A 24,080-nucleotide genomic window follows, 5' to 3' on the forward strand; every position below is an offset into this window, starting at 1 on the left:
GTGTCTCATTATTAATTTAAATCTATCTCACCTCAACATCATGTAACTTGCAGTCTGCACCATCAACTAATTCAGGCAAACCTATCAAGCCTGATAGTGTTTTTGATTCCCAAGGTTCAGTCCTTTTCTGGCTAAATTAGCACAATAGTTGGTTCAAGCTGGGTGCCAACAACAATGCTCAGAAATATACAGGTACAAGGAAGAGAAGTTTTTTTTTATGCTATATACACATCTATTGATCACTTATGTGTAAAGGTGCTCTAATGGCTTCCTATGTGGATGTACTGTTGCCCAGTGATTTGCTAAAGCACTTTCTCCTGTTTTGCACAACGAAGTGAGTGCTTCAGCTTCAGAGCCATGTTCAAAGAACTTGTGTGTTGAAAGATTGAGCAAACGTGAAGTGCAGGATGCATTGAGAATTTTTGGAGTCTAAAAGAGGAAATTGTATTAATTTTGTGTGAATTGCTGTAAGTTTTTTTTCTCTGATTTACTTTATGATGCAACATATCTTTATTGACACTATCTTCTTTAAACATGTTAAATTTTCCTTTGCCACGGAACATCACCTTTGTGACCATATTTTTCTTTACGGTCAATCTTTTTTGGCTACACGACTCAGCTTTGGTGAGAGGCCGCATGGGATAAACCAAATGTTTCTATCTAAAGTGTTCTTTCAAAATCGTTTTCGTACTGAATAAAAAATGAAGCTTAATGAATCTGAATCTATGTACAGGAATCAGAAGGGCCATTTAGCAGCAACTGCAGAGTAATAGCAGATGATTGTGCCTTTCTATTTGTTCAATTTAAAAAACACTTCTTTAACAAATTTCATATTGTCCTTTTGTATAGTCAGCCAGATGCAGCGTGTTGCATGGGAACATGGAGCGTGCATGTTACCATCTGCAGTTCAAGGCATGGGATTAATGAGCTTTAATTGGGTATCTTGCTAACATTCATTTCTGAAAAAACATACAAGAATGTCGTTTTCAATCATGCTAACTGTAATTTTTTTAACAATTGGGTTAAGACCGAGATAAAATGATATAAGCCTCTATTTGTTCTATCAGAGATCTATTACCATTTTTTTTTGGGACAATAACGAATAAAACAAACTGGTGAACAATTTTCTTTCCCTTAAATCTATACAAAATTTGTTGTATCTTTGCTGATATGCATGGATTGGGTCTTTGCAGTATGAAGCCACTACAGATGAGGTTGACGCGGAAGAAAATTGAGGGGATGGTATTGAGTCATTTGTCATCGAAAGTAGGATGGCATGACGATTCTAGAACCGTTATTATTTCTAAAATGTTTAATATTTTTATGTGTAAGTGTCTTTCAGAGATGTATAAATTTGGTTAAAATGCAATAATACAACTGCAATATATAGTGGGTTATCTTGAACATTTCTAACTTTACATATCATGGAACGTGAGTTGCAACTGTGTAGAGCTGTTCAATTCTCCTTATTAGCAGCATTTGTGTGAACCTTGTGGCTAACAAGGAATGATATGGTGTTTAGAGATAACATTGCTTATTCCCCTCTAATTTAACTTTCCAAATTATTTCTCATCTGATGCAGTGGAAACCTCTGCTTCCCCCCAACGAGAAGCAGGAGATGGAGGCCCTGGTGGCACGCCTGAAGGGGAAATAGAAAGGTTGCGACCAAGATCAAGAGTTGGATGATGTTTTTCCTTCCCAAAAAAAGTTTGGACTAAGTATTAAAGTAAGAGCTATCAGTTTGTGATATGGGAGTTCTTACCCCTTTTTGTTTAGTTTGTCTATCTGGTCGGGGTGTGACCATGTGAGACTTCCCTTTTGTTCTGAACTCATGTAAACCTTGTAATCCCAGCGAACCAGTCATTGTGGCTTTCAATATAAGCTAGGTCTGAGGACCTTCTTTAAAAAAGAACTTATTCCTATGTTGAATGAATTATCTAGAATTAGATCCACAATCTTGGATACAATGTTTGCTACTTTGCTTCTCCAGTAGTAATTTACAAGGTGCACAGCTTGGCACTCTAGGAGTACACATGACACATTTTTTCTAATAGATCCATCCAATTTGTCATCCTACTAGGGTCTATGATACTCTTTTTTTACCTTTAGAATTTGTATGGAGTGCACTACATAAAAAAGGTACATTTATTATTCTATTTTTCTATGTATATAATACCAAAACGTGTCTTGCATGTGCACGATAACTAGTACTTACCAATGACATGATAATTATTCCATAAAATCATGGAAAATCATAAATTTTCTTTTCTAAGGTATTTAAATCGCAAAGAACATCAAATTCGATATAAGCCAAAGTACATAAAGAAGACAATAATTTCAGCTCTTCTTGGTCATCAACAATAGCAAAAACATTTATTTTGAGTGGAAACCAAATATTCAGAAATAAAAGTAACGTATTCTTTCACTAGTTGTGGCATGGATATGAGTGTAGCATTGCACAAATCCTCCTTATTACAAGCATTATCAATATCAACACAATCTGAATTTTTAGCTTGTGATAAAGGCAAATTAGAAATCCATTCTACTAGAGGTTGTTCTAACATAGCATAATTAGTGGACAATTGTAAAATATCATAATCTTTCTTACCTTGGTCTAGTTGAGCATCAGTTAAGTTACCTGAAACACTCTCTTGAGATAATATAGGTGCTTTACTCATCTTTTCTTGAAAATTGTTTTTACCTTCCTGCACGATGTTAGATACAATAGAAGGCACAGGAATATTGCATGCATCATAGGCATTTTTGTTTCTTTCTCTATCTGACTTTCAATATCGCAAGCAAGCAGAAGTAACTGAAAAAGATGACTATGGGTTTTATTTTCAAGCCTATGCTGAATTTATAAATCAAGCCCATGTAAAAACCTTTCAATTGTATCTCTTCTAGACGTCAGATCCCGTGACTCCACCGCCAGAGGGGGCCACCGTGCCCTCGATTATCATCGCCGTCATCTATACCCGCCACCGCCGTTGTCGCTGTTGGGAGGGAGGAGAGGGGAAAAGAGGAGAGGAGATGAGTGAGGCCGGGTGAGAGAGGAGAGGAGTGGGGATCTGGGAGGAGAGGAGAGGAGAGAGTGAGGTGGGGGAGAGGGAGAGAAAGGGGGAGGGGAGAATAAAAAATGGAGTGGGAAGGGGAGGAGTATTTTCACGTGCAGGTGAGTTAAGAGGCCCGCAGGCGAAAATACTCTTATTTTTGCATGCTGACATTTTAAGTGGCCCGTTTGGGAAAATTAATTTTTGCGTGCAGGTCTGTTAAGGAGCCGTATGCGAAAATGATGGTCGATTTTTGCAGACGCGGACACTTATGGCCTGTTTGCAACCTATTAGGGTGCTTGTCCAAGAAAATCAATTATGTACTAGTGTGCAGGCAACGTCGACGAACGCAATACGGGAAGCAGAGCATCATAGCCTACAAGTGAAGACATGCCTGCAAATAGTGTTAAGATGTTATCATGGTTACAGATAAGGCATACATCCTATCCTACGACTTACGGAATATACAAGACTGGCATACCATCCTTCATACGAAATATTTCCGTATGCGGTAAGGAAGTATATATATAATATGGAAAGAATCCTTATGGGCTGGTGATTAACAGAGTCCTACTCGGAGAGGATTGGGTTAATTCTATATCATGCAGGGTTCGTTGTCTCCGAGTTCTACTTAGAGACTAAGGCAACTCATGGTAAAAAAGGCACACCCGCTGATGGGTTCAAATCATCGAATCATAGCGCCAACACACCCACCATAGTTTACGAAGCCGAAGGACGTGAAGCCAAATTTGCTGGGAGATCTCGTCGAACGGATCTCGCCGGTATTGCCAGATCCATCTGTTCTCTTTGTACAATGTGATTTTCCATATCAATCTCATATGAACTGGATTAGGGCTATTACTTCACGAGGGGCCTGAACCAGTATAATCTTTGTCTTTTGTTTGTTTTGATGTCGTATCGTGTAGATCCTCGTACCAACGTACCCCAATACCCTATTTATTCGGTCTACGGGTATCCCCCGTCGACAGATGTATTGAATCTAACCAAACAAAAAGGCATACAATAAGGGTAATTGTGGATAAAATGAATGAGATAGATGTAGAAAGTCTAATTGTTGTATTCTATTGTTTTCTAATCTATTAAATCAACTCTCTCATGGGGTATATATAGGAGTACATAGGGGATAGAGACTTGGAGTATAATACAAGAGTAGATTTATCTCTAGGATTCTATCTCTAGGACTCTATTTTATCTCTAGGATTCTATCTCTTGGATTATATCTTATCTCTATAATTTGTATTTGACTCTTATCTCTAACCGACATCTATACTTCTAACATTCCCCCTTGGTCGTAACGGGAGTGAAGCGAATGATTGCGATTGGACTAGATTTGAAATCTTCTATTTCTTCATCTCCTTTGACTCACCATCATTGATTGCATCTCTAGTGGACGGTCCTCCACCTGGTGCATGGGTCCCCTTCTGTGTCGTCCCTTGACTCTCCTCTATTCCCTCCTGCAGTCATAGCAGGAGTGTCATGGATGATAGCGATGACACCCCCTCAGTAGTAATGGGAGTGAAGCTGTTGGTATTTCTTATGACCACAGATAAATCCGCAAGCGCACGGAATACCGCTATAGCACTTCACCTTCGGGTGACCCCAAAAGGATATTGAACTCAGGAAACATGTGTAATCTACCTAAGGCTAAGATGATCCAAGGACAACAACTATTGGTAGGATGGCTAGGCTAGAGAGGACTTTCTATGTGTTTTAGTTATCTAAGCTAAGTAAAGGTAATTTCCTATCTGTTGCTTCGGGCACTGAGCCCTGCTGGTTTAATTTGCCAACATGGTTCCGGCTATAGCTCTATGATGTATCCGAACGTCGAGGATTACTGGGACGGGATTCAGGGCTGTCACCACCTGCCGCCTACCTCTGACAAATCCGTGGGATACACAACAAACAAAGGTAATCTCTAACCTAGACACCACGCCTAAGTTATTAATTATTACTCTAATACTTGCGCAGGAACTTCCTTTTCTATCCATAGTCCTAATACTAGAGCACTTAGTACAAATACTAAACAATGAACCCGCAAAGATGGAAAACTATCTTACTTAGACTAAGTAATTAAATAACAAAAGAAAGGATCCCAAATGCTTACTTAATAGAAAAAGTTCTCCGAACCCGGAGCAGAGTGTACCGACAACTCCGGTACTCCTCCAGAATTCCTCCTAGAAAGCTACACTCGTCGAGGTTAAAGTCGGATGAGTGCCAAACTTCCAGGCACTCCTCCAGAGCTTCCCCTCACTCTCTACCTATTTTCTAATGTACAAAAGATACAATAGAGCCTCTTGTAATTCAGCTCAAAGTTGTGTGTTGAAAGTGAGGGAGAGCTCCTCCTTTTATAGGCTCCATATGACGGTTACAGGTATGGGAAACCACCAAACTACCCTCCAACCGTCATTGGGATGAAATCAAGACCCTCCAACCCGGGACAGCTCCGTTCGGCCCGTTTTTCCTCGTGGACACTAATTTCGAGGCCCTCAGCCCATTGGCATGGTGGATGGACCCATTTGGAGGTGTTTAGTTGGGTTTTTGGGTCCAAAACTCCATAAGTTTGGATATGTGTTTGATTATCCTCCTCCTTCATGTATATTTGCTCTCAATGTTGTTAGTTTGTCACTTGCATCAAAATATATACCAACACTAGTGGAAATGATAAGTAATAAACCCTACCACAAGGTTGGATACCATATTTTATTCCATTATATGCAGGTATTGACGGTCAGATATTATGATTTAAGGACCATCAACAGAAGCGCAACTGGACTAGATTTGAAATCTTCTATTTCTTCATCTCCTTCGACTCACCATCATCGATTGCATCTCTGATGGATGGTCCTCCACTTGGTGCCTGCGTCCCCTTCTATGTCGTCCCTTGACTCTCCATTATTCCCTCCCGTAGTCATAGCGGTTGTGACACGGATGCTTTGACTGGAGTTTCCGTCAATGATTTTTGCTGTAAATGTATGTCGATGTAGCCGACCATATAGTAGCCGTCGTAGTAGTCATGGTAGTTGGAGTAGCCGCAAATAGCCATAGGCGAAAAAAATTTACGCCATTGTGTAGACGAAACTGCAATTGTTAGCATTTTGTACCTTGTAGATGTCAAACGATGCCATTGGAGACGTCTTGCATATGTCAGAGAGCGTCGTTGGCAATAAGGCCACCACTTTGGATGGTCCTTCTGCGCTGCGTAGCGGTCACCACAATAGTGTTGCCCGAGTTGATGCAGTCGTTGTTGTCGTAGATGACGTGGTCGATGCCGTCGTTGGTGATGCGGTCTTTGCCGTCGTTGAGGACGCGGTCGATGTCGTTGAGGAAGCATCTTGTATATTAATCTATCAGAGGACGCGAGGTGTCTATCTATGTGGATGAGTCGGCGGCAGCAAATTGATGAAGACCACTGGTGTTGTTGAAGATAACTGGTGATGCAGTGTCGGCGATGATGACAAACGTGTGATGTAGAAAAGGTAGCAGCCGCAGCTTACATCGCGGGCAGTGTTGCTTGGTGATGTGGCTAAAATTAAAATGATCTAATACTAATTATTGGGAAATGTATCTAATGATGATCTGTGGATAATCTAATCTATAGATGATATGAGAGGCTAGCTAGCTAATGCGTTTCCTCAGGGAGAGCTTACGGATTCAACTCATCTCCTCGGGGCAGTGCAAAGGATGATGGGTCGAACCAAGCACTACTACACAAACCTTTTTAGTCCCGGTTTGCAATCCCTATAGTTCCGGGTAGCAAATCAGGACTACGAATCCGGGACTAAAGATCACTATCTTCCCGGTTGAAATATCCGGGAGTAAAGATGCATCTTTAGTCCTGATTGGTGACTATGTTTTTTTTCTTTTTTCCACCTTCGTTTTTTTCTTTTTTTTTCCTCCTTTCATGTCACGCCCGGAAATTCACTAGTAATTTCCGAACTAATTTGTGCATTAAATCCTCGTCCAGGAATCAGCCAAGGTATACAAACTGACAATTTAATATACAGATTCATCAATATAATAACGTTACATACTTACAAAAGAAAAGAAAACTGCAGCGGAATTATGGTCTAACGAAGCTCCGGCTCCACTCCCACAGGCAGCTCAACTGGGGTATAAGCCAAACGTCTTCTCCTTCGCAACTTGTCTTCAACTGAGGTTTGATTGATCATTGCAAGGTGAGCATATGACATACTCAGCAAGCCACACAGCAAATATGCAAGTGCACAAGGATACCAAAGGATGGCATAATATAGGTCACATTTGCAAAAGCAGCATTTAGCAAACATTTAAGAGTAGTAAAACAGTAGAGTAATTAATCATCAATATTAATTAACACTGAACAGCACACCCATGCTGCTCAGGCCCAACCATCCTGAACAACCATACCCGGCTGCACAGATCTATCTCCAAACCAGGAATGTACCATTCCAAACCAGGAGCTAAATTAAATTATTACCAGTTATAGCATCGTTTATTATGGTGAGAAGTGTGAGACTAATCACGAAAGACATTGTTAGACCCGCCCATAACCGCGGGCACGGCTATTCGAATAGTTTTACTCTGGCCAGAGGTGTACCACTGTACCCACAAGACACAGCTCCACAACATGTCACCATGCGCCTCAATACCACCACGATACCTCGGAAAGGAGCTGTGACAGTACCCCTCGCACAACACAATCCACCACAGTGCACCGTTTCTGGATCATAATCACCCCCTTATAAACAAGGCATGGACTCCCCAGCGACCCCCGTGGGCTTATCTCCGCCACTTCTCAGTCTGGTGCTCCGCAATGAACCATGCTATACTAAAGGTAAAGCCGTTGCCCACGCTGGCTTGTGGTTGGCACGGTTAATGTTTCACAACCGAAACTCGTGAACCGGTCCTTAATTGTCATGAGCACGACCATCAAAACCATGTGCTCACAACCCACCATTATCAAGTTTTAGTTGGCACATTAATTAATTAACCAATCACGATTGACCATCGTGAGCTTCCATTAAATATCCACAAGTGATAGTGAAGCATGATTTGTCCCATTAGTGAGCTATTGTTTCTAAGCATGGCTAAGCAATTATATCTAATACATCTAGTTGAACCAATATATAAATCTAACTAGTCAAATTATAACCCGAGGTAATCAAGAAATAGGGTAATCAATGCAAACTGGCCATAACAAAGGAATAGGTTCACACCACCCGGTGACATTCAAAAATAAATGCACAGTTGAAATAAATAGAGAATTTAAATATAGGATCAACATGCTCAAAGGAATTGTGTTTGGGATCTGTGTGACTTGCCTTGCAATAACGGGTCTTCAATTAATCTTCTTGAATACTTCTGATGCACTTACGATCCTTCAAAACGACGGAAACACCAAGCTAACACACAAAACGAGGAAAAAGACTAATAAAAACCAAATAAACAATACATATAAAGTAAACAAACATGTAGGTCATAATTTTAGATGAATTATGAGACTTGAACGGCCTCATTCTGACTTCATATGAATTAATTATGAATTTTACAAGATTAATTCCAATTAATGCCTATTAAAGAAAAGACTATTCCAAATTAATTAAACAATTTACAAAAGATTTATAACTGAGATAAAAGATTAAAACATCCTCCGGAAAAAGATTAGATCATATTTGGTAGATGACATATATTAAAAAGAAATAATATGCTACTGAAAAGAGAGGAAATGATTTATATTGATTTTGGATGGCTAAGATTAATCTTGACCGAGAGTTGACCAAGATCGGATGGCTTAGATTGATCTGGCAAGCGAGCCTCACGAGATATCGACTCAACGAGTCAATTCTACGTGACACGGGATCACCCAAATGATCAACCGAAACCGGCGAACGAAACTGGCGGCTCTAAACGGCTCTAAACTAAAGGACGACTCCAGACGGACGAACGAACGAGCGAACAACTCAATAACGGCTGCGACTAAATCGGTGGGCTAGACACGATTCACGGTAAAGCCCCGGTACGGCAAACGATAGGCCGGTAGGAATTTAGGGATGCACCTTAGGCTTTGCAACTCGGCTACCGGGCAACGGCATCGAACAAACCACAACAACGACAACGCGGGATAGCGGCGGCTAGGTTTAAGTGACGCACGGCCGCGACACACTATAGCAGCAACGGCACGGCACGACACAACACAGCACGGCGACCAGTGGCTCGGTGGTTGCAGTAGCGGGACGGCAACAACTTGGCACACACGAGCAGCGGCCAAACAGCAGCTAGCAGTCAAGCGGTAACGCACAGCAGGAGCAACACGACTGTGGCAGGGAGGGCACAACGGCGACTAGGCGACTAGCGCAGCGGCGACGGCAAGCAACAACGGCACAACCGGTAGCGACGGTGCACAGGCTAGGGCAGCAGCGCGGCGAACAACAACGCAACGGGCACGGCTGCGGCTGTGACGAAGCGGCTTGGCAAGCGCGGCCGATGGGTTGAAATCTAAACCAATGAGACAAGGATAGACGTCTCACCGATCCAAAACAATCAGAGAGGGAGGGATGATGACAACGTTCCGATAGCAACACATGGAGATGACAACGCTAGACAAACCACGGATTAGATTATATTGGATTAAGACCCTAGGGAAAAACCTACACCGGCGAACGGCATGGGAGCGGCGGTTGCCGGCGAACAACGGCACAATAATGCAAACGGAGGGCACCGGGAGGAAGAGGGGATCAAAGTGACCCTTACCACCACTTACGCGACGACGAACGGCAACGAAAGATGGCTGGCGACGAGCTTCGAAGGGCGGCGAGGTACTGTCCATGAAGGCGACGACTTTCCGGCGACAACACATGAAGATGATGACGACATGAGGGGTGGCGCGACGATGGAAGATGACGGCAGACGGCCGGCAGCGAGGTAGAGGCGGCGACGGGGTCGGGTCAGCGATGGCGGCGACGTTTCAGCGATCTTCGGCGAAGAAAAACCGATGGCCGGGCTTCACCTTGCTCCTGCGAACCCAAAGGAGGCGACGGCGACCGAAGGCGACGACGGACGACGACGAACGGCGCGACTGAAGATGGAACAGATCGGCTTCACGGTGACGACGGTGCTCCAATGGCTTGCGTCTTCGCGGAGGTGGCTGCCGGGGTAGAGCTCTTCACTGCGAAGCCGAGGGAGGTGGCGGCACTGACCGGCGACGGCCGGGGCGACGGCGAATGGCGGCTGGAGCGGCGGCCGGAGGTGGAGAGAGAGGGAGAGCGCGGGGAGAGCGATTCCGGCGACGACGGCGGACGGGACTTGAGGGGATGGGTAGAGGACGACTAGGGGGTCCTTTATATAGCCATGGGAGGCCGGGATCGAGCCCACAACGACGGGAAAAACTCGGGAAAGTTTAGATCTTCGCCGGAAAAAGGAAAGGTTGAACCGCGAAATTGGAAAGGATTTCCATATAAACTTTTGGGGATTTCTTGGGGAAAAGGAAGAGGAGATTGAGAGGATTCCATTCCCGCAACTAATTTGGAAAAAGGAGCAACGAGGTGGCCGGATTTTGGAAGGGAAACGGCGGCACTGTGCACGGCACGGGAGACAGTCGGCTGGAGGAGGAAGATGGAGTACTCTAGCGACAGGGAGGTCAAACAGACTTTGTCTGGGCTGAGAGGAAGGGAGAGGGGAAAGGAGGGAATGGGCTGGATTCGGCCCAAGCTGATGAGGAGGACTTTTATTTACTTTTCCAAATAAATTAACCAATGAGATGATCTTTCAATTGTTAAAAATACTTCCAATGCTCAAATAATTCCAAGAAAAATCTTGAACATACTTGGACACTCAAAGTATTTAATATAATAATATCCAGATCATTTAATGATTAATTTATTATTTAAATAATTGCTAAACTGTTCTTTGTATTATTAACATTAGGAATTGAGCTCCGAAAATTCCGAGAAAATTTCAGAGAGTATAATTAATCATGGAGAATTTAATAAAAATTAAATCCAACCATGCTTTACATTTAGGAAATTTTATTTCCCACATTTAACTTCACTTGTAAATTAATGAACATTTAATACAAATTCTATTAATAATTTATTAAATAATTTATAAATCCTAAAACGGAAATTCAGACTGTGACATTTCATATTGATTCACGGCACATCACAAATTCATCCACAACATCAAAAATTCATTCACACAGATCATCACAAGTTCATTCACAACATCACAAATTCATTCACAAATTCATTCATAGCACGTCATCACAAATTTATTCACAGAAACATTCACAAACCCATTCACATATATATTCACAAATCAACAATATTTACAAATCATCAAAAAAATCAAGAAAAACTCAAAGAAATAAAATTGGGCCGGCCTCCCATCCCACAGCCGGCCGGCCACCCATCCCACAGCCTCCCCTCCGGCCAGATCTGGCAGAGGGGAGGGCGAGGCCGCCGCCCCGCGCCCGGCCATCACCGGCCGGTCTCCCATCCTGCCGCCCCGCGCCAGGCTGCCGTTGGCCGGCCTCCATCCCACCGCCCCGCACCCGGCCGCTGCCGGCCGGCCAGCCTTCATCCCGCCGCCCACCAGAGGGGAGGGGATGAGGGGGAGGAGTGGGGAGGAGATCAGCCGGCGGCAGCCGCCGCCCTCCGTGCGGCCCGCCGCCACCCTCCGCAGCCACGCCACCACTCGCCGCCGGCCGCCGCCCCCGGCCCCGGCCGGCCGCTTGCCCTCCCAGCTCCGCCGGCCTCGCTCGCCGTGGTTGGTGGATGTGGATGTGGTGCGGTAATTGACCCAATTTTTTAGCCTACGAAATATAAGGGTTGGGTAAAAAGGGTTGAGCTGAAATTTACTTTTGTTTTTTGCTAAAAATATTTAAGGGTTGAGGTGTAATGTGAAAGAATCCATGAGCCCTAACGGCTAACCCATTGCCCCTCTACGTAGACGTGCCGCGTGCGTGTGGAAGCTGGCTGCAGGGTGTGGGCTGTGGCTTGCTGAAAAAGGGGAGAACAGAGGTGGCTTGGGAGGGAAGGAGAAAAAGAGGAGGTGGGTTGGGCGGACGAGAAAGAGGAGAGGAGCGGCCCAGCTATGCACTATCATTTTTCACAAATTTTCAGATATTACTTAAGATTGAGTTAATTACCTTAACTGAATTAAAAGTTGATATGTGAACACAAAAAATGAGAGAAAATTATGAGAGGTAACTTGAGTTTTCAAATATGAATTTGAGTTTTGAACTGAAACTTTGGAATTGTAATTTCATTCTTTTCCAAGTATGGATTAAATTGAGATATTGGCACTTCACACTGCACTACACAAAGTACTAGACCTTTGGTACTTTTTAAAACAAAACTAATTTAGGTTTTTATCATCTCAACGAAAAAATCGGGACGTTACAAAGAGTCTCACATACTGATTGATCAATGATAAGTTATTTGTTTGAAGTAACGTAATAAAACTTTATTCATTAATTCATAAACATAGTATGTTATACAGTTATCTTTATAATGGCCCGTAGGGCATATTACTAGCAAAACACTCAAATAGGAGTTACATAGAAACCAATCGAATCGACATACCTGCCTGCACGACCGAAGAAGCCAACTATGCTGCCATCGCTGTGCAATGGAACCTGGAAACGAGTTCCGTTTCTTCCTTCTCCGAAAGGTCCATACCTCCCAACATTGGTGACGAACAGGAGTGACGTTATAATACTGGAGCAGGTACGAAACGGACCGATTGTACCATAAACTTCCGTCACAAATTCCGAAGGACCAAGCTCAATCTGCAAGAACAATATACGGTTGTGGCCATGTTTAGTTCCTCCTCCAAAATTTTCTTGACGTATACGGACACATATTTGAATAATTAAACGTACAATAATAACAAAACAAATTACAGATTTCACGTATAAACTGTGAGACGAATCTATTAAGCCTAATTAATCCGTCATTAGCAAATGTTTACTGTAGTACCACATTGTCAAATCATGGCGTAATTAGGCTCAAAAGATTCGTCTCACAATTTACATGCAAACTGTGCAATTGTTTTTTTGTCCACATTTAATGCTCTATGCATGTGTCCAAATATTTGATGTGACAGACTTTTTGAAAGCTTGAAGGTAACTAAACACGGCCTATATATATATATTTTTGTTTTCCTGTCCGAGGTTCAAGGAATGGTTGTTGGCAGCAGAAGAAATGAGTGTACAACTCATTTGTTTTTTCTTTTCCTTCTATCAATGAAATAGCAGAGCTCCTATCCGTTCCCTCGGAAAAAAAAAAGAACGTACAGCACCCACCTTATAAACTCCACCGCCGGTGCCACCCCATGGACCTACGGAGTTCTCTTGCCCATTATGGTCGGTGTATGTAAATCCAAGTGAGTCGATGACGGTGCCAGATCGAATTGTTATGCTCTCCAGATGTCGGGGTGTGACAGTGATGTCGATGTCATGAGCACTCCCTCCATTTCCACCCCATGGCCCAATCTTGGTGACCCCAACCTAATGGTTAGTTGCAAAAACCACATTAGTGAACTTTCAAAATTGTCTACAACATATATAGTGGGTGGTGATATAAATGAGATTTGAATCAAAGTAGCAATTATTAATGTGTACATACCTCTTGTTCGACGTTTTGCTGTTCAGGGTTGGCATAGACACCAATTGCATTGAGATACAGATCTGCTCGACCGAAGAAGCCAACGATGCTAGCATTGTTCCGCATTGGAACTTGGAAACGAGTTCCTGCTACTCGACCAAATGGTCCGTAGCTACGGGCATTAGTGATCAAAATCAGCGATGTTACGACATCGACTTGTGCAGGAGTAGAACGACCGGTTGTTCCAGAAAACCCAATCAGAAACTCTGAAGGGGCAAGCTGAACCTGAAACAGTAGGAAACACGCATACTTATTTTTTTTCTTGCAATAACACCACTAGTGGAGGATGGACGTATAACTGAACCACATCATCAGATTGAATGCCAGGGGGTTACCCTCAGGCTCAGAGTACAGCATAATAAGATTACTGATGTCTTCGGAAGTTTGTTGAGTGCTGGAGATATGGTATGTTTTTTCTTAAAGAAATATTTTCTTGTGCAGTGACTTGTGAGTTGCCAGTCAGGCCCTCTACTTTCTCCGTCCACAGATATAAGTATTTATAGATTTATAGAGTACCACATTCTAATGCATCTATATATCCACTATATTTATTGCTCCCTGGTAATTGGATCGTTAGGCATGATAATTCCCAATTAATTAAGTTAATTTATAGGGACATTAAAATAATTTCACCTCTAACTTGATCTTTGCTAAAATCCTTAGAATTGCTTATATTTGCGACCAAAGTAAATACTAATTAATTTAAAACTCTCTTAAAAGCCTTACTTGTAAGAGACATAAAAACAAGTTCTCACCTTTATTATACAAAAAATAAAAGAATCTAGACCTTATTAGATTAATATACTATGCCTCAAGTAATAATATACTAATACAAAAGAGGTCCGATCAATCTATCTATTACACTATTTTGACAACTTTGAAAGAAAGTTTCATGTTCGTTGTGAGGGCTAGAAATTCGCACATTAATCTGAGAAAAAGAAAATAATCCACACCACTAGATCATGATAGACTTATATTTTAACAGTTGAGATTGATCGGAAAAGTATAAGTAAGAAAGAGTACATGACAAATCATACTCAAACTTTGTAAAAAGAAATAATATACAGCAAAATAAAAAAAAAATCTGTTCGGACTCTGATGGCCCAACCAGACAAAGGGCTGACAATGTTTATTTTGTTCATGGAGAAACTTGCCGTAAAAAAGAAAGAGGGAAAATCAATCTCCTTGCTTGGCACTTGCCGCATACAACCGGAAAAGAGACCTGGCAGCTAACAACCAAAATCTCTCGGGTGACAAACCAATGCCCGCTTTCCTTGCACAACAGCGGGTGATTTTGGCAGCCATGCGGCACGCACACGGTGTCATTGAAAACCAAGTTTAGTATGATCAATGTTTTGTTAAATAATAAGTTTAATTCTTTTGTTGGTTGTAGATTGAAATACAAAAATATATTCCCATTTTTTCTTGCATTTGGAGATAATTTTGTGGTTAAAGAGTACTATAAATATCCAAATATTACATCACATTAATATCAAGTCATCAAGGTCAGCACATGGCAGCCTGCCAATGTTCGATCATCAATTCTTGACCATATTCTATCTAAGTCATTGTTTGCAGGGTTAAAACTACTACATTTAATCAAAAGAAAACAAACATATTGCCAAGGAACGGCAAAATAAGGCGTCAAGCAACGATGGCTCGCAAGAATTCTAAAAACTATATAAAAAAAGGGAATCCTAGCAATGATACGGTTTGATTTTTCAATCTTACCGGTGTAGCTATAGATGACAGAGAAGAGAAGCGATGGGTAGGCGTACGGCTAGATGGGAGGCAGTTGCCACAGGAGGGCAGCGACAGCTCACAGGAATTAATTCTAAAAACTATAATAAAAATGGAATCCTAACAATGATAAGGTTTGATTTTTTTAAGATGCCAGCGACAACAAACTGAAGGGGCAAGAGGCAGTGGGCTGGCAAGCGGAACACTGGCATTGAGTTGATGACAAGGTTCAATTTTTCTAGGTATTGATGACATAGATGAGGAGGGACGATAATGAATAGATAGGTGGTGGTAGGCGAGACATCTAGAAACTATAAAAAGAAAAAGGGACAACGATAAGGTTTGTTTTTTAAAGGTTTCTATGACAACGAAGATAAGGGACTGAGATAGACAAGTGGAGGGGCGGTATCCGGTGGGACTTCTAAAAACAGTAAAGATGAACCTCAATGATAATATAAGATAATTTTTTTTAAGGTCATGATGGCAAGTTGACAACAAAGAGGAGAGTGATACTGACAAACATGACTAGCCCAGGGGCATTGACAATAAAGGTAGGGTCAACGGATAGCAAGTATTATAGCAGCTCAACAAACTTAACGATGATCCGAGTCTTATAGAGATTTTTTTTAAAAAAAATTCCAACAAATATAAGTTAGGTGCTAGCCACGCAAATGCGCGTGCCACGCTGCTAGTTTGAATTATACTAGGGGTTAGGGACTGTGGATCAGCAAGGGTTCGATCCGTCCGGGTGAGGAGAAGCCCTCTTACTCTGGCACCACTAGTAGTTGAGGGCGATGACCTCGTCGAAGAGCTTGAAGGATGCGGAGCAGTTGCGCTACAACTTGCGCAGTGGGTTGCCGCCCTTCTCCATTTGGAAGAGGTTGATGTCAAGCATCTTCTCGCGCCGATGGTGGGAGAAGGCATGCGGCGGCGAATAGAGAGGAAAGGCTAGACGAGAAGGGTTTCACAGCTTGTGTGACTTTCTAGTGCTGCACAGGGTTTTAACTTCTACGAGGCAGAGGCGAAAGTGGCGGCGCTCGGTGATGGCAGAGGCAGAGACGGCTGCGCCCAGTGACGGCGATAGTGCGAGAGGGAGATGGAGGCAGAGGCGGCGACGCGAGGGGAAGGTGGAGGTGGAGGCGCTCGATGACGGGGACGGCAATGGCGACGACGCGGAGCAAAGGTGGCGGTGTGAGGGGGAGGCGGAGGCGGCGGGAGAGGGAGAGGGAGTGACAAGGGGCTTGGGTTGGGATTTTTTTTATACCAGCCGGAGGTAAATAATTTTTTTCTATTGTTTCTAACATGGTATCGCTCCCTGAGCTCCCCATGTGCCCCCCTTTATGTTTTCTAATTTGGCTTGAGTAATCAGTAAGCGAGATTTTCTTCTATCCTTATTCAAGATATATACCTCCTCGTCACTTAAGAGATGCTCACCTCAAAACCACTCTCACAAGTGGATTCTTACCTTCTAAATAAATAACTAGTCATTCACTTACCTCATGAATTTCCCCACCAGGACCGCCCCACAGGCCAGTAGTATGATGATGTCCACTCTGATCAATATATGAAAATGCGAGTGAATTCACGAAGTCAGCACTGTGTATTGTCACACTTTCAAGCCGGCGTGGTACCACTTCGATGTCATGTTCCTCCCCTCCATTTCCACCCCACGGCCCAATCTTGGCAACCGCAGTCTCATGAATACAAATCAACAAAATTAAAAGTTAGAACTAAAAAGGTTAGAGAGAGGGGCTAATCTTCAGTAATAGAGGGTTGGTGCATGCCAAAAGTTTTGGCTTTGTTAATATGTTAACAATATGTGTGTCGTTAGTATATTATAATAACAAAGCAAATTAAACATCACCAAATTACTATTTAAAATGCCAATATATATTTGCGAAAGGACACATAAAATACCTCATCTTCTTGGGTTGCATCCAGCTTAGGGTTCACATAGATGCCAAATGCTTCCACATACCACCCTACACGCCCAAAGAAGCCAACAATACTACTATTGTTCCTGGTAGGAATCTTGAAATGGGTTCCTCCTCCTTCACCGTAAGGTCCATAGCTACTGGCGTTTGTGACCAAAGTAAGAGATGTTATAGCACCATATGGTGCCTTTGGAAGTGAGTTAATTGTTCCAGCAATTTCCATTAGATATTCTGATTGGTCAAGCTGAATCTGCAAGAGAATCAAAGGATTGGCCAACATTTGAAGGACACATGTATGAATAGAAGAAGTAGAAAACTAATGCATGTATGGACCTACTTCATGCTAATTGTCTTGTGAGAGTGATTTTACGGTTGTGGAGAATATATTAGTACCACAGTTTTTTAATGTAAAATTTGATATAACTTAGTACCTAGGAAGAAAATTTAACACTAAAATTTTTTGATCTTCTCTCTACCTCTTATGCTAGACTAAATTTCTCATAGTGAGAAACTTTAACTAACATTCACACTCACCGTATGGTTGTTCCATATATCAGGTCCATGACCACCCCATGGACCTACTTCGTGCTGCTGTCCATTATAGTCGTAGTAAGTAAAGGCAATGGAGTAGATGAATTTGGCACTACCGATTATCAAGGTCTTCAGACGGTATGGTGCAACCTCAATGTCGCGAAAACTACCTCTGATTCCACCCCACTGCCCAATCTTGGCAATTCTAACCTGAGTATGAACCAAATAACAAAAAATTGGAAGACCAAACGGTAAAAATAACCATTTCAAAGTGTTTAATAAAGAATCACAAAGGCACCGTATTATTTGGGGGTTTTGAAGTGTTAATTTGTGGTGCCTCTTAGTACCTCTGTAATAGGAAGGTACCTAAAGGTAGTATAAATTTATCCATAAATAACAAAACGGGGTGTGGTGCTGCCTTCTCTCAATGATCATAGAAAAACATATAGGAGTACTATGTATATGACTTTATTCATCGGGATTCAAATCATAGTACACAAATTTAATTATGGTTGTGTGCATTCTGTAATTGGTAAGGAGTCAAAAAAAATTATACTTCATTATCTTGATAGAAAAAAACATGTACCGGATAGTTCAAATATAATTGGTTATAACACCTTGGAGAAGGCTGTTATGGAGTTTTTTCAACAAACTTGGATGATCGTTTAGCAAAATAGGTTGTGTATGAATTGAAATCTTGTTTTCATTTTTTTTTTACAATAATGTGTTGATTTTTTAGCCATTTCTCCATAAGGAGTGGGTAATAATTAAAGTACTTATGGTAATCTCCACTAGTAGTATTTTATTACTGATACTATCACAAGTAGAAATGATCCTAGCCATTTATTATGAGTTTTACTACCAGTAGAAACATTTTCTTTTGAAATAAATCGCACAAGATAGTGAGGTGGGCTATAATCAGGAAAAAGAAAAAAATAACATGCCATGCTGCATGCCTACGACACATAACCCACCATGAAAGAGATAAAAGCATGACATCCCCTGCACTAAAAACAATCCAAACTGTTGGGTATGAGGGAAAGGGCGAAAGAGAAGGATGGATCCACTCTCCGTGTGTAATCCCATTAGCGTGGCCATCTTATGGTGGATAGAAGCGCCACTACAGGAGGACAGACCGTATAGGCAATAGATTAATGGGAGGACCTTCAAATGACGCCTCCAATAAATACCCCTTAATTCTAGAAGTGTTTTACAATAGGCTCTACTAATAGCAGAATCAATCTAAACCATTAATTTATGTTATTTAATTTCATACTCCCTCCGTACCATAATATAAGGGATTTTGACTTTTTCTTGCACCGTTTGACCATTCGTCTTATTCAACAAAAATTGGAATTATTATTTATTTTATTTGTGACTTACTTTATTATCTAAAGTACTTCAAACACAACTTTTCGTTTTTATATTTGCACAAAATTTTTGAATAAGACGAGTGGTCAAACAGTACAAGCAAAGTCAAAATCCTTTATATTATAGGATGGAGGGAGTATATATTTATACTGCCGCCTAATTTCATATATTTTTGTACTGACGCCTCGATTACTTGCTGTAGAATATTTCTTTACTGGTAGTAAAACTCATATATAAATTATATATTATGGTTGAGATCACTTCTAATTACCAATTCCAACAGAGACCACCGCAGTGGTGCTCTAGTTCTATTATCTGTAATTAAGGGGGTAGTATAAATAGATATGGTTTAGTGGAATTTTTTAAAAATGATAAAATGCCTAGATTGATTACCAGTACTGAACACCGTAAAAAAAATCAAATTATGAATATAGCTTTATTGTATTATTCCATTGTCTAAAAACTTTTGCACTGGAAATCAATAATGTCCTATACCTGGTTCCACGATGACATTGAACTATTAGTTTCTGTTTGCTTCAACTCACGAATAATGTCCCGTATAGTAGGTCTCTTCTGTCTGTCGACCTCCACGCAACGTAATGCTATCTCAATGCATCTCCTTACTTGCTGGCAATCTTCTTCAAGTGATGCATTATACATTGATGTTGCCTCTATCCTATCCTTCCAGTTCTTGTATACCTGCAAAATTTTTAATATAGCATTTAAAATATATGAAATTCCTCATAGTCCAGTAAATTTTGAGAGATTTGCTCTGGTCAAACAAAAATTATCTCGAGATACCGGTACTTCACGGTACTAGCTAAATCATTTTCTATCATTGGATTTGGCTGAGCATGATGGGCATTGTTAGATCTTACGATAAAAAACGATTTGGTATCGTGAGCTACCAGTACCTTAAGATACTTTTTATTGGACCGGTGCAAATCTCAAATTTCGATCATATATATGCCCTCGGGCCAGAGGGTGTAGATATAGTGTAACTTGTGCATTAATAAAATCTCTCTGTTATCTTTTAAAAAAACTAACTTATGAAAATAGAATTCGCAATGCATAATATTTGGTCAAATTAATGAAATTTTTCTCTGCCTTCTTGATATGAGGTAAAAACTTTTCTTACAAGCTCAAAAAATTGATGCGGGGCCGTGTCAACACATTTGGAATATCCTGAACGGCCTGCTATTATCTGTAGGATTATAACACCTAAGCTGAAAATATCATACTTATTTGAGATTTTACGTCTCGATATATACTCTGGTGGCATATAATACCTGCACGGCAGTGGAAATATCAATTAGACTACCATGGATTGATGGATAGGATAAGAAGCATGCATTGTTTGACTGATCACATAAAAATTGAGATCGATTCCATATAATAAGAAATTTACTAACTCTGTGCCTATGCAATTTCTGGTGGTATGGGTTTGTTCTCCACCGAAGAGTCTTGATAACCCAAAATCTGCAATTTTTGGAACCATGTTCCTATCAAGTAGTATATTGGCAGGTTTAAGGTCTAAATGGTAAATTGATTCTTTCAATCGCCCATGAAGATAATATAAACCTTCACAAATTCCCTTAATTATTTTGTACCGTGTGCACCAATCAAGTTCACGAGATTCTTTTGCACATATAGACAAATGTAAATGTAATGTATAGTGAAGAAATAATATATATAGTTTTTATGTATCGAATTGAATCAAAATATATACCATATAGATGCTCGTCAAGGCTACCATTCTGCAAATATTCGAAGCAGAGAACTCTGTATATGGTTTTACCAAAAACATATTCTCCGTTGTACTCAACATGTCTATTATGTACTTCATAACAATAACCAATTAACCTTACAGTATTTGGATGCTGGATCTTCATAAGGTTATTGAATTCATTCTTAAATTGTGTATCATCAATCTCTGGTATTTGATAAAGCTTCTTGACGGCAAGTTCTCTCCCTGTTTTTTCCACTCCCTGTTTGTGACATTTAATAGATTAATATCGTATACACTTGGACTACTTTTCTTGCACTATGTTTCTAACTTTGTGCCACGTAGTTTCATCCAATGACTAAATATGCACTGACATTTGGTTTCAGGTTGAAATCATAATGGATGTGACATGTTTTCGACATGCATGGGGGAAACTCAGTGGCACAGTGTGTGCGATTTATCCATAATAATAAACATAAATCACAAAATAAGTTGTACCTTGTAAACCTCTCCATACCCACCACTCCCAATTTTTCTGGCATGTGAAAATCCATCTGTAATATCTTCTAAATACCGAAATGATAGATCATTTGCCGTCATCTGTGAATGGTTTCACTTCCCCCTGGCTGTTATTATAGCAGTGTTAATATATCGATCTGCCGGCTGCTCTCACACCCCTTTTCTAAACACATCAGAAAATATTTCAAACATACAAGAAAAAAGATGAATGTTTTGTGTTTTATCTAGGTAAAAATGCTGAATGTATGCATGGACCATTAATTGCTCATAAGCAAGATCATCATAAAGCATTGTCCCTATGGTAAACATGTTGCATCCTTCAAAAGAAAATGGTCACTACAGAATGCTGGATACACATAGTTAGGTTATCACTTTTTTGGATATACACAATACTCAAGTTGTTATACAAGGTTCAATCACTAGAGCTCATGCCCGATAATTGAATTTACAGGAGAACTCGTTCCTAAGTACATCTTTATGTGATTTTGAGAATAAATTGCTACCTAATAATTTAATTATGATTAAGAACTATGGAGAGGACCATGGAACACTTGAAGAGAGGCTAGGAGATGGACAAGGTCATCATGGGCATTCAAGTTAAGATGGAGGCCCAACCCATATCAAGTTCTTGTCCACCTTGGGCTGCAGGGGCAGTCCGTACTAAAATTGTCGCCTAGATTGCATTTGGACTCCGATTTCAACATTCTACATATGTATGAAAAGCTAACGAGACTACCATTCCAATGGATCTAGTCTCACGTCAAAATTCCTTCCAAGTCAACAGGAATAGTTGAAATAAGAAGACGTCCAGAATATATCTGGGTGCAGCATCACCGTTTCTGGGCCCGTAGGGGGCCGTGTATCGTGTCGGAGTCTAATAAGGACATGTCTAGGGGTCCAAGGTCGACCCTAGAACATATATATTCAGTAGCCGTTGTTGAGTTATGGTTTGGTTTTGCTTAGATTATTTCTACCATTACAGTTTCGCCGCTAGGTTTGTGGAACCCTAGCTTCGAGTTCTTGATTAATCATTCATTTGCAATTGAGTTGTCTTTCAAATCTTACTTGTGTTCTTCGGTTCACACGCGGGGATTAGCCTTCTTGGTGAGATCAATCGGGTTTCGGCATAGTTAATAACCAAAGTAGATGTGGTGTTGCGATTGCATGGTTAGGATCGTGTTGATCAGAAGACGGATCATATGTGCCAAGTTTTTGCCAAATCAATAGTTAACTTCACCTGACGGAAGATCGGGCATCCTGTTGCCATCGTTGCGGAGCTCATTCCCTTCCCTCGCGAGTAGCTTGCCCTATTTAAGCCAACCAAAAAAGGTCACATGCATTGTGGAGTCGATGGCTTATAGATATTCTTAGGCCGATTTGGCAGCTTTGGAGAGGCTAGAGACACGCTATGTGTGGCCTGCACTGCTATTGGCCTGAGTCTGCCTCTGCCAAGTCTGAATGGGCATGTGCCCTCCTCCACCACGGAGAGGGGCAGCAGTTCCAACCCCCTTCACAAGCTCCACGGGACACAGATGCCTGGTGGGGAAGGCAAGCCCGACACATGAATTCGATGCTACCTCCATCACCTAGATTCCTGGCAGGGATCTCTGTGCCCTGCCTCGGGTGCCCCATCCATCAAGTGGAAAGGTCAACCACATAGCCCTCACAGTAGGGATGAAAATGGAGCGGATAGTTTTCGTTCGCTACGGAGAAAAACGAACGCGGATTCTCGTCGAAGCGGATAATATAGATATGAATACGAATACTGATATTTTTCTTGCTACTAATACAAATACGATATCAGAGTTTCTAACGGATACGGAGAATAATGTGGATATCTGGTGATCACAACACTATATCTGCTGAAAGTATGAAATATACCCTATTTCTTCCTAACTCCAGATCTTCAACCTATCTCTTAAGATTATCACAGTAACATATCTTACAACACTAGTCCATACCACTAATATTATTTAAACATTTAGATATTTTTATAAATTATACAATACATTATACGTTATAATATCAGATAGACATGCATTTATATTGGTGATGTTGTACATATTTTACTTAAATTGGCATTACTTATGCTTTGTTCGTTGCCCCTGGTTCCCAATCCCCCCTCGTTTTCCGCACGCACGCTTTTAAAACTGCTAAACGGTGTATTTTTTAAAAAAAGTTTCTATACGAAAGTTGCTTAAAAAAATCAAATTGATCCATTTTTGAAAAAAAGTTAGCTAATACTTAATTAATTGGCTAATATTTATTTAATTAGCTAATATTTAATTAATTAAGTATTAGCTAATTTTTTTTCAAAAATAGTAGACAAACAGGCTAGTTGTTAACAACAAAATTTGGTAATTGCCGTTAGTAATTTGGTAATTGCCATTAGTAATTAATCCATTTTTGCTTAAAAAATTTTGTTGTTAACAACACTACCCTGTTTGCCCATCACATACAATCAAGGCAGCAAATAGGAGACAAACAGGCTAGTGTTTGTTAACAACAAAATTTGGTAATTGCTGTTAGTCAGAGTGAGTCAAAG

At 41.0% G+C, this 24,080-nt stretch overlaps 1 protein-coding gene across 1 annotated transcript; it reads right to left on the minus strand.

Annotated features, from left to right (window-relative positions):
- Positions 1–12,591: 12,591 nt before the first annotated feature.
- On the minus strand, positions 12,592–21,616 carry LOC127753812 (mannose/glucose-specific lectin-like). Its single transcript, XM_052279258.1, has 11 exons — positions 21,515–21,616; positions 21,020–21,278; positions 20,703–20,928; positions 20,429–20,579; positions 19,786–19,989; positions 17,923–18,129; positions 17,372–17,638; positions 16,951–17,148; positions 13,676–13,939; positions 13,354–13,557; positions 12,592–12,837 (listed from the first exon to the last, which is right to left on the minus strand). Exons 1-11 carry the CDS (start codon positions 21,614–21,616, stop codon positions 12,592–12,594), a joined length of 2,328 nt encoding a protein of 775 aa, XP_052135218.1.
- Positions 21,617–24,080: the final 2,464 nt, after the last annotated feature.

The sequence above is a fragment of the Oryza glaberrima genome, chromosome 11 (genome assembly GCF_000147395.1).
Source record: "Oryza glaberrima chromosome 11, OglaRS2, whole genome shotgun sequence".
Lineage (NCBI taxonomy): Eukaryota > Viridiplantae > Streptophyta > Magnoliopsida > Poales > Poaceae > Oryza > Oryza glaberrima.